Source organism: Amphiura filiformis, chromosome 19 (assembly GCF_039555335.1).
Source record: "Amphiura filiformis chromosome 19, Afil_fr2py, whole genome shotgun sequence".
NCBI classification, from domain to species: Eukaryota; Metazoa; Echinodermata; class Ophiuroidea; order Amphilepidida; family Amphiuridae; genus Amphiura; species Amphiura filiformis.
The window spans coordinates 38,271,242-38,283,647 of record NC_092646.1 but is presented as its reverse complement, the minus strand read 5'-3'; the positions used below and the strand labels follow the sequence as shown (position 1 = coordinate 38,283,647).

The 12,406-nt window shown below is 36.9% G+C and overlaps 1 protein-coding gene across 1 annotated transcript in view; it reads left to right on the top strand.

Annotated features, from left to right (window-relative positions):
• The window catches only part of LOC140141256 (zinc finger C4H2 domain-containing protein-like), a 33,522-nt gene extending 28,104 nt beyond the window's left edge, over window positions 1–5,418 (top strand). The window contains exons 2-5 of the mRNA XM_072163065.1: window positions 128–299; window positions 1,754–1,926; window positions 2,881–3,052; window positions 3,846–5,418. Of these exons, the coding sequence (XP_072019166.1) occupies window positions 128–299; window positions 1,754–1,926; window positions 2,881–3,052; window positions 3,846–3,950 (622 nt within the window). The 3' untranslated portion in view covers window positions 3,951–5,418. The remainder of the gene's footprint in view (window positions 1–127; window positions 300–1,753; window positions 1,927–2,880; window positions 3,053–3,845) is intronic.
• The last annotated feature ends 6,988 nt before the right edge of the window (window positions 5,419–12,406 follow it).

The following is a 12,406-nucleotide window of genomic DNA, read 5'->3' as shown; positions in this document are numbered from 1 at the left end:
TACAAGTGCCCCCACAGACAAGTGCCCCATCCCAAGTTGGTTTGGAATGGATGTTTTCCCCTTAAAATGGAATTAAAGTTACTCATTGCGTATCTTCTTGTTATTTCTTGTTTCTTTGTGTCATTAGTGGCAAGACCCTCCATCTGGAGAAAATCAAAGGTCGACTTCTACAGGATGTAGAGGACACGGAGAATGAAGAGGAAAAGTTGAAGGAGTACAGGAATGAAATGGAGCTACTTACGCAGGAAAAAATGGCTCATGTGGAGGAATTGCGTCAGATCCATGCTGATATTAATGCGGTAAGCAATCACTAGGATCCACAACATGCTCATCTATCAGGGCACAGTCCAGTAACCCCAATACATTTGTACATTCGTTGAATGACCTTTGAAAATTTGGGTACAAAAACTCATACTTTGCAACTTTGAGGTCAAATTTTGCACTATGATTGTTTAATTGATGTTATTGAACTATGCCATTGGGATGAGGCCATTGTGGTCCATAGTGAATGGGCATTCTAGTCAATTGAAATCTATACCCCTTATGAAAGACATGACCTTAATCTTCCACACAGGGATCATAAATTTCAAATGTGTTACCTGAATGGGTGACTCCATTTGAAATTCACACTCCCTAATTGGAAGATTAAGGTCATTGCATAAAACATTGGGCTATTCCAGTTGAAATCCATACACCCCTTATGAATGACTTGACCTTAATCTTACACACAGGGAGCATGAATTTCAAATGGGTAACCTGAATGGGTGACTCCATTTGAAATTCACACTCCCTATTTGGAAGATTAAGGTCATTGCATAAAACATTGGGCTATTCCAGTTGAAATCCATACACCCCTTACGAATGACATGACGGGGGGGGGGGGGGGCTCAGGCATATGGTGATGTGGTCCTCCAATGGGTCAGTTGGGTAGACTTTTAAAATCCTTACACATGGGGAGGGGGGTATTTGGCTGCGATTTTGTGTGATATTGTTGGCTTGTATTTAAAATCTTGGGTTAGAAACATTTGAAGAAAAATCTTTAGAGATGGGTACACTTTTCCTGCAAAATGACCCTTAGAAACGGGTATGGGTTTTGAGGTTTGAGCTGCACGCCACCGTCCAAACTAAATCCAAGAACCCTCCCCCCATTCATTCAATGCCGGGAATGTAACAGATTCGCTGTAGAGGAGGACTGGTGTAGTGATCCCCCTGCAGCAACATTTCATGGAGGAGTCTGGTCCAATCGCTTAGAAAAAGAGACGGCACTCCAGCCTGTGAACACACAGGTTCATCCCCATTTACCTTTTATATCTTATAGACATTGATATTGTTGTGAACACCCTGAAATATATTGAATGAATCTTGTTTCTCCAAAGAGCTAAAATAGCTCACCTTTTGGTAGCTTTCTGTCTGCAATTTGCTAGACTTTCTTCAGCCCCTAATAAACTCATGGGGCGCTGTTGGATGTGCTATTGAGACTTCGCACCGTCACCTCAATAGAGGGGTATAAACTACTTGTAGGTGGTACTGGCAGCCGTCGCTGTTCAAGCTACTCATGCTTTGTCTGATGTGTGCCGTTTCCGGGATCCAGATTTTGGCATCTGTGGTAGGGATAGAGTGTCCAGTGTTCTTAGCATGTTCCGCTACTGGGGAGGGCTTCCTCCTATGTTCTGAAGCTCTGATTCTTATGTCCTGAAGCTGTGTTCTGAAAGCCTATAATATCATTGATGCCTATTTTCAATTTTCCCCGCAGATGGAGAATGTGGTTAAGAATGCAGAGTCGGACAGGAACAAATCATTTGAGTCAGCCTGCAGAATATTTGATGAATATGAAGCTCTCAAACAACACATTAACATGCAGAGAAGTAGTATTGGGTTAGAGCAGGTTCCAAGTCTGGAAGATGAAGACAAAAGGGTTACTGCAAGGTAAGTGTCATTTGACCTTTGACCTGAGCACACAGAAAAAACTGTACTATAAATTTTGAAAATATCTGAAGAATTAAAAAAATGATTCCCACAAACTGTTAATTGACCAAAATGTTTGATATTATGAGTCGTAAAATATTTTAATTAAAACAATTGAGTTGCTCACAGCAACACCCCCAGTTTTTCTTGAATTTCTAATTATTGCATGATTGTAATGCCTAGTGGTATGCTAAAAAACTCTGTAAAAGACTAGGCCTTTAAGTACTTTAATGACAGTTAGTTTGAGAGTTTTGTTAAAGTTACTGTCATTAAGAGTTTTGATTTAAAACCTGGGGATCCCATGGTTTTAGTGAACATGTTCATAGATCAAAATATTAGTCAAACATGATCATGGCTGCAATATCTTGTTGCTTGTGTGAATCATTGATGTATAAACTATGCAGATATCATTATATCTTTAGTTATTCGTCTTATTTATACATAACTTGTGAAGCTAGATGAAGTCCGCTCAATAATAATCGTCTAGCTAATACATGTATTAACAATAATTATAGGTGCTTGAATGACTAGCGATTTTCTTTGTTTTGCCTCATTTGTTTGGGTCAAAATTTAAAGGGGATATATCTGATGGACTCATCAGGCCTTGTCTTTTGAAAATTGCTGGTGAGTGACAAATCACTCTCCTCAAAACTTGTCAGGTGAGCTGTAGGCGAGTGATTTTAATCACTTGTATTAGTATAACACCAAATGTAGGCGAGTGATAAAAAGCTCTCCTCAGCTTCATTTTAGGCGAGTGATGGGGAGTGATCGCTCTCACTCGACTCAAAAGACAACATTTTGTGGAAATGTATTGTTTATGGAAATCACACATTATTATTACTTTAAGAATTTTTTTACATGAAAATGATGTTCCTACATTGATCTCTTTGTAAATCACAACTTTTTTTTTCACAGTTATTTCAGAAAGAGGAAGTCGGAGTGGTCACCCCATGATACATCATCTCAGCCACCATTACCCCCTCCCCTGACGTTACCCCCTGATGCCGCTGCAGCATTCCATCTGGCATCTACCAGTCAGACAATTATCGAGAGACCTACATTCAGACAACAGCCACCTCCAATGAAGGTTAGATACAATTTCTTAACTACCTGCCGATCTAACATTGCCTCTGATTGGTCAATTACGCGATATCTACACTTTAATCACCAATCAGAATGGAGCTTTGCAAATAATTCACCCCATTCTTTTGGCGTGGTGAAATTATTCTAACAATATTGCTGATTGGTCCAATTGATAATGCAAACTTCTTTTTGACCAATTAGCAGGTAGTTCTCATGGGATAAATGCTAGAAAGTCATGTGCGATAGCTGCCTTTTGCCATTTAAAATTTGTAGCACTATTAAATGTGTCAAGTCTGAAAGCAGTGGGACTTGAGATGCTTGTGGGAGCAACTTTCCTCACCTGATGAACAATCTTAAAACCCATTGTCTTAATGAGATAAACATTTTTGTCAAGTTTTTGGATTGCTCTGCAAATGCATTTTAAAATCTAACATGAGGGAGCCATCACGATGGCGTCACTGTGGCTCGAAACTGAAAACCCTCTCTTGATACGACTTTTCTTTGCAAAGTTATATCAATTGATCAGTCACTGAAAATAATAAAAAAACAAAAGAATTTCAACACTTTCTTTGCCAATATCTCAAAAGCAATATTAATGGCACCCGACTAATTTCCCTTGATCTTGTCACATGAGGCGGAACCGTCAGCCACCATGCTCCCTAAATTATAGCAGTGTTCATATGTTAGAGTGTAATTTTGGTGAATGTTCATCATGTGAGGGAAAATATGTAACAACAACACAATCAACACTTAGTGATGGTAATGGATATTTTTGTTTGTTTTTTCTTCTTTTCCAGAATTGTTTATCCTGTCATCAACAAATCCATAGGAACGCACCAATCTGTCCGTTGTGTAAAGCCAAGAGTCGCTCACGTAACCCGAAGAAACCAAAGAAGAAATAAAGTGTGTGATACTGGTAGCTGTATAGTCATTTACACAACAAAACTACTTTTAGTATAGTACCAACTTCAGGGCTAGAATAGGCTATTCAAGTTGAAATGCATACTCTCCTATGGAAGACATGACCTTAGTCTCACACAGAGAGGGTGTAGACTTCAAATGGAGTCACCCATTCAGGTAAACCCATTTGAAATGCACACTCCCTGTGTGAAAGTATTCTAATTGGGCTGTTCCAGTTGAAATTCATACAACACCTGTCAACACAACCTTAATCTCCCACACAGGGGTGTAGATTTCAAATGGAGTCACCCATTTCAAATTCACGCCCCAAGTGTGAAAGATTAAGGTCATGTCTTCCATAGGGTTGTATGGATTTGAAATGGAATATCTCATTTGGCATGACTAGAATTTTTGTCATACAATGTGACAAAGGGACTGACCTCAGTCACTGGCGAGATGTGCTCTGGAATTGAATTGCAATTTTCTTTGTTTTGCCCTTTTGTTCAGGTAAAAATTAAAAGGGGACATTTGCTGAGAAGAAATACAATTCTATTTCTTATGGAATGTTACAATAATGCTGTAAATCTCAGTTGAAGGTGCTAGCTAAGTTGGCTATGTTAGAAAATAAGTTTGTAGGCCTAAACCCCCAAAAGAGGGTGTCTCAGAGTCAGTGTTCATTTGTGATCTGCTACCACGAAATGAGTGTTAAGTCGCGAGTTGGTAGTTCGAGACATTCTGGCTGCCGAGTTGATGTTCTTTGTTTGCTTCTCACCTGTTCAAGCCAGTAGTATTATCCTTCGAGAATGGCCTATTGTGCCTCCATTTATAAAGGACATACAGATATACTTTTGGCTTGAACAGGTGTGTGTGAAACAAAGAACACCAATGCAGCAGCCAGGATATCTCGAAACTACCAACCTTATGCTCATTAGGTGGTAGTAAGTCACATTTGCCAGAAATTGGGCAATTTATTTTTCTAAAATTCTGTGATTAACACTTAACATTAAATAAGTTTAAAAGATTTGGACATCTAAATTTGCAAGCTTATTTCATGCCTGCCAACCGTTCTGATTTAATCAGATTTGTTCCAATTTTTGTGACCTTTTTTTTTTTTAAACATTTTTTTTCAAAGTTTTTGGGGACTTTGGAGAACCACTGGACCTATTCTGAAGTGCTAGGATCATAAGACTCATTTACAGTTAATTTAAAAAAAAATGGAAAAAATTACAAACAAATTACAGTTTGTTATTTTTAATATGCAAACCATTAACCAATATTTACCTCTTCATGTAGCACATATTATAAATGCATGCAAAACCAATGCATCTATAATATGTGATACATGAAGAGGTAAACACTAGTTAATGGTTTACATATTAAGGAAAACAAACTGTAATTTTTTTTTTCAAATTTTTTTCAAATTACCTGTGAATGATCTTAGCACTTCAGAATAGGTCCAGTGGTTCTCTAAAGCTGCCAAAAACTTCTTTTTTTTTTTTTAATTAGAAAAAAAAATTAATTAAAAAAAAAAAAAATTTAAATTTTTTCCCAACCTTGAATAACAAGTATATAACTTCTGTTTTCCAAAGTTTTGTTTCGCTTCTTGCTTCACTCTAATTATACACCAACCTTAGTTCCAAAGGTTGGCAAGCATGTGCCGTTACCCTTGAGCGTGTGCTTCGTGCGCCCTGGATAGCGCGCACCCTGTACAGATTTTTATTTTTACAATGTTGGCAGGTATGTTATTTTGTCTGAGTTTATGTCAGATGGGGAGACACATTCTGCATTGGGAAATAAAATCTTTGCAAGCTCTGAGACATGGTTTTTGTAGGGTCGTATCAAATTGAGAAACCAGGTAAGCCAAATTTCAAGAAACAAGGTTATCAATTTCAGAAGCCACTCTTTTGACAAACATGGGTTTCTTGGTTAAGAATCTATTTTTTAAACAAGTGTTTCACTTGACAAATCAGGTTTTGTTTAGTCAAGAAAGCATGTTTCAAAGCTATATACAAACTAAGTTTTTGTCTTTCATTGTGCAAATACCTTGCTATATACATTGGTTTGCTTCAAGTTTGGTAGTGACATAATGTTTTTATGTGGTTGCACCACAAGTATGCTGACAAACTGTCCTTGTAACCATGCATGTACCCTCTGCACAAACTTTATGTGTGTGATTCAATACTGCGACTAGCAAATTATGTCGCTACCAAATTTGAGGTGAACCAAATGATATAGATGTGTAAGTGGAGACAGGGAATTGAGTTTGACTGGCCTCGGTATATGGTAGAGACCAGTGTCCGAAATAAGGAAAATATGGAGGTTGTCCCGAGGACAACTAAAGCATAAATTCTGCTTGTCCTCAAAACAATTTGGTTGTCCCCAAAATGTGTCATATTTAATTAAGAGGTATATAGTGGTTGTCCAGAGGATAAGTACATATCTCAATATGGTTGTCCCCAGTGATTTTTGGACAAGAGGACAAGAGGATAAGTGCTTATTTCGAACACTGGTAGAGACACAAAATCACAGCTCGTCTGTGGATTGACCAAAGAGCCTGTGCGGTTGCATGTAGGCATAAAGAAACTTGTATAAAAAGTTGTAAATATTCTAATTATCAAAGGTGCCAAATAGTTCTTTTCCAGTCTTTACAAAAGTGTAAATGTTTGTTTGTTATGTACATGTATATATACTACAATCTTTATGAAGATGTCCATCTTTAGATGTTTAACATTAATTTGAAATGAGGAATGTTTTTCATTTTGGGTTATTCAAGTTGAAATCCATATACTTCTGTGGAAGACATGACCTTATAATCTTAATCCACTCATAGAGTGCAAATTTAAAATGAATCCCAGGGTCTGCGATGACGCAATCACCCTAAGTCTTATATGCTCACGGAATTGCTGCCCAGGCAGCGATAACCCGTGTAGCTACCGGTCCGTGATCGTGTGGTTGGCATGCGGGGGTCAAAGGTTCGAATCCCGGGGGTGCCAAGTGACTTCTTTGTTCATCTTCTCTCCTTTTTGTATCTTCTTTAACTTCCGATATCAAAAAGCAGGGTTAAGTGTTAGGGTTAAGGTCATGACTTCCATAGGGGTGTCTGGATTTCAACTGGACCATTTTGCAGAATGCCAAATTAGACCCAGTCCGCAAACATTTGTATTAAAAATTTTTGTCAAAATGTTATTGTACAATCTGTTATTGGAAACTTTAAAAAAAATTATGTTTCAAATGTTAAAAAAGAAATTATGTTCGATGGTTTGGGCAATTTAATGCAATTGATTAAAACGTTTTATAACTTTATATAACTGTATATTTAAAACATTGTAAGTTTGTGTATACCCTCTTTGGGTAAAAATAGTATAGAATTGAAAATTGGCCTGGTAAAACATGTAAAAATTTCACCTTGCTTTCTGGGCTTAAATAGTGTACAGTTAAAAACATTTGTGAAGATGTCCATCTTTAGGTAGATAACATTAATTTAAAATGAGAAATGTTTTTCATAATGTTGCACTTCTTGGAATTTTCTTTTTACATGTTTTACAAGGCTAATGTTTTCAAGCAACCTGGGTGCACCCTTTTTGAAGTGAGCTGTTCCACTTAATATCCACACTACTCCTGCTGAAAATTTAAGAAATATATTCCACAGTGGGAGTATGAATTTCAAATGGAGTGAGCACATTAGGCAGCTCCATTTGAATCCATACACTCCTCTGAGAAAGATTCAACCTGAATCTTCCATAGAGGGATGATGAGGTTTCAAATAGAGTTGGTTAATGTGCTAATTCCAATCGGAATTCATACTCCTCCTGTGGAAGATATTTCCCAAATCTTCCACAGGGGGAGTGTGGAATTTAAATGGATTAGCCTAAAGCATTTTGTGTTTGCTGGGAAGTATGTAGAGTATTCCAAATACCATGCCCATTTGAAGGAAGGATTGGGCCATTCCAGTTGAAATCCATACACCCTATGGAAGACATGACCTTTATCTTCCACAAAGGGAGTGCGAATTTCAAATGGGGTTACCTGAATGGGTGAGTTCATTTCAAATTTACACTCCCTGTGTGACAGATTAAGGTTTCAAATAGAACAGCCCATTGACTGCGAAGGAAGAAGTGACAAAGTTCAAAATTTCAGTTCTGGGAAAATAAAGGTATGAAATTATCAACATGTTCAGTGCAGCATAAGGAATAAATCTTTTCAAGCTTAAGGGGCATCACATTATATTAGTATCTTTTTAGCCCAAATACAAATTGGACAATGTCTTTGTCAAGCAACCAAATCTGCAAGAAAGGTTATGCACATTAGCAGTATAATGTAGTCCTAGGTTTCAAGATGGTACAGTGCCGTAGCCAGGTTTTTGAAATAGGGGGCACAAACTTGTGAATGTACTGATGAAACATTTTTTTGCTGGCTGTAATTGTGAATTGTTAACCCCAATTGAACAGGGTGCTCAAAAATCTCAAACATAGTGGGGAGGAATTGATACCAAAAATATTTCAGAAATTATCTCTTTTTTCTTTTAATTAACTGCTACTTTGGACTTGATTGCTGTTGCCTTATTACATCACATGCCACTATTAACTTACATTTAACATTTCCGAGGGTCATTGACACAAAGACGTAGCTCCATTTTGGCCATTTTGAGGAAAATGAGTTTAAGATAATGATCCACATTGATTTATGTAGTTAAGTTGGATGTTTCACTGGCCATTGATTTCAATGGGGTGCTATTAAATGGAGTTACTTCTATGTGTTTATTGGAAAGTGCTCATGTTTCTTAACATTTTGAAACAGAGATGCCACTTTTCAGGTTTTAGCCTGAATTCAGGTTTTTTGTGAGTCCAAATTCCTGCATTTTTATTCATTTTCAGCCTGTTTTGGGGCTTTTTGGCTTGCATTCACTTGCTTTTTCAGGCTTTTATCACAGGTTTCAGGTTTTCTGAGTGAAAACGAGTGGCATTTCTGTTGATATCAAAATCTGATTTTGCAAAAACTGGAGTTACGTCTTTGTGTCACTGACCCTTTGACTTATAGCAAAATAAGTCTATAAATGTGCATAAATATGCTTAATTATGAATGGAAAGAGGCAAAAGTAGGGTACCAAGCCCCCTTCTGGCTACGCCACTGACATGGTATAAAAATCTCAACTTTTTTCATAGTAAGATGAGGCTGTGGATTATGAAGTGCCCCTATAAAAACCATATAAACAGAACTGTGCAGTATTCCATTTTATTTTGATGAGGTGTGTGTACGTTAATCTCAATTGATGATTGTGAGACTCCTTTTTTTGTCTGTTCAATTTACTCATTGTACAGTAGATAGGTTTTTTTTTGTTAAGAATAGCTACATGCTGATGGGTTTTGTGCAATATTTTTGTAAAGTTAATTGTGTGAGCCATTAACAACTGACTCGTCCACCACAATTGGGCTGTAATGTCAACATTTTCACTTTTTGAGAGATTGGACTAGAAAATTCTCCTCAAAATATTAAAGCTTTATACCCGTTGCTTGTAGCACAAATTGGTAAAAAAGTCTGGAAATCCTTTGTTTTCTATTGTTTTTTGAGAGGCCCAATGGGACATATTCCAAAACAAGCTCTTCCGAAATTACCAGTTTGGAGGCGCTGTGAATTCAAAGACTCCTCTGAATTCACAGACCGTCTGTGAATTCTTACTGCATTTTTAGCTTGTTTTGTTTAAAAGTGCTTACATGCTGCTGTTTATATTGTTGCAGTTAAACATTTGCTATGTGCTACAATTACAACATAATATCTTTAAAAAAAACAGTAACCAAAGTTATGCTGCAACTTTTTCAGATATTTCTGCTTTATTGCCTCCTTTTGCTTTGCTAAAAAAATTGCTCTGCTTAAAAAAAGTGACTTTTAATTTTCTGAGATGAATTTGAAACAAAAAAGCTTATATTAACTATCTAATTTACCAAACAGACTGCCTAAGTGTTTTATTTGCTGCCAAAGTTGAAACAAGTGAAAAGTATGTGAAATCACAGACCCGGTATGTGATTTCACAGACCGGTCTCAGAGTTCAGAGGAGTCTGTGAATTCACAGCGCTTCCGAAATGGTTACAGCCCATTCATGGTGGATGGTTTCAAATTTGATGTAAATATTAAATATGAGTGAGATTGGTGGGTAGGAGATCATATTGATTATGTAGTGTAAAAAGTAAAACATTCTTATTGTAGATGCTTGAGATTGATATTTGCATTTTGATACAAAAAGTTGTAATTAATTCTTTGTTATAAAGATCAGTTTATGATTGTAACCTCCATTATAAATAGGCTAATCGTTATTAACCCTAACACCAGTAAAAACCACAAAATACCACGATGAAAAATTCATAACATGCATGCATCCCAGGGTCTGCGATGACGCAATCACCCGAAGTCTGATATGCTCACGGAATTGCTGGCGGGCAGCAATAACCCGATGCAGCTACCGGTCCGCGATCGTGTGCTTGGCATGCGGGGGGTCAGAGGTTCGAATCCCGGGGGTGCCAAGTCAAAAATTCTCCTTCTTCTTGAAAAAATCGGATCTTCTTTGACTTCCGATACCAAAAAGCATGGGTCAGTGTTAGGGTTAATGATATCACTGGACAACAAAGATTTTGCTATTGGGGTAAAAGTATGTGTTCTAGACTAAATTGAGCAATGAGCATGCTGATTCCGAATCTGAAGTCGGAATTTGTCCATCACGTCAGAATGTTAAGTTATATGTAAGGTCTATCACCAAATTGGTTTAAAATTAGTTTAAAAATTGCTTCTTGTATTCTCACCTTGATTTCTTTCCACATAATAAGGGTGATGTAACATCAGTGGTGGAAACTAGGGATCAAGGACGGTTTATTCAAACATGATGACAGATATATTTTATTACGTCCCCGATAACAACTGAAGAAAAGTTTTGCGGATGTGACTCGAACATTTTTGTGAGTAGAAACTTTGCTTGTGTGAATTAGTTTATCTAACCTGTAGTCATCTATTTATATAGCTTTCTCAGTAAAAACTAACTTAGAAGTGAGACGTGCTGGGTAAATTCTGACTTCATATTTGAAATCAGTGGCCCTGAAATGGCCAGGAATACATAGATTTTCCTCAGTAACAGATAAAAAGTTTTCATTTGTTGTCCAGTGAGTGGAGAGCTTTAGATATTTTCATGGTCATGGACCATAACTTTACTCAGAAGGTATTTAAAATTGAATTAATCAGGTTTGTGATTAATTTTTTATCATTTTTGTGGGATAGGCCTTTACGACGGGAATTTATAACAATTAGTAAGTTTCTTAGCGGGGGTTGCTGTTGGACAAGTCTGGAACTGTCAGGATTTCAAAGTCTGTTTGCAAGAGTGAATGGCTCTTTTCAGGGCCACCAAAAACTGACATTGTTAGTCAGTGGGAGTGGTCTAGTTCGTAGACACAATCTGATTAGGCAATCTAGCGTTGAGCATTGATAACCCGTAACACGCTCGTAGAGGTGCGCGTATGTGTCGCGTTGTATGCGTAGACTAGTGCGGGAAACGCGAACACGCTAGCAGTACTCGCAACAGAATACGGGAAGTTTCAGTCATTTTATAATAAGGGAGTTTTTATGACGGTAACTTTGTTTTTGCTTTAAAAAATAATTTACAGTTATTAAAATAATATTTAACTGACTAAGAATGAGAAAAATCGTTAGGAATTTTTGTTTTTACTATCCTCTACCTATGATAGACGACAGGCAGGTCCAATATTTTGAGTAGTGGATACATTAGACGAGGTCTGCTTGTCACCACAGTTATCCGTCATCATTTGAAATCATTTTCGTGAAAAAAAAAAAGGATTTTGCCCAATAGCTTATTATCCATTATTATGTTGTTGTGACGATAATTCAGTCAATAATTGATTATTGATCATAGGGCAGAAAGCCATGAATAACCATTCATCAAGTGAACGTTTTGATATCCAATTCCGTGCATCAATTGCACTGAGTGAAGCAAGGATTTGTTTCTCCGTTAATAAATTCGTCACTCCTTGCTAGCCTTGCGACTGATGCAGGTCTACTCAACTTTGTTTCACGATGGATAGTTAGACTGGTAACATGATGACGATTCTAATGTCATCATGTATTGCACGTGATTCATATTAAATTATACTACTTATGTGATGTAACTCTGGTAAGATTTTATATTAATACACACGTTGTAACTGATCATGTAAATTGCTAATAAATTATTAAACGTAATTTCTGTTTCATCTTGTTCATTTAGAGATCTGGTACCTCGCTCTTCCTTCCCATGACTAATTCCCCAAATTAAAAGTCATAATAATGTGAAGAACCATAATAAAATGGGAAGCAGTGTATATGGTATATTGCTTCTGTCTATTTTCATTTATTCGATTTTGTTATTGAATAAAAAAATAATGCTTATGTTCTTGCTAATGAATATTAAACTTGACGGATTCAA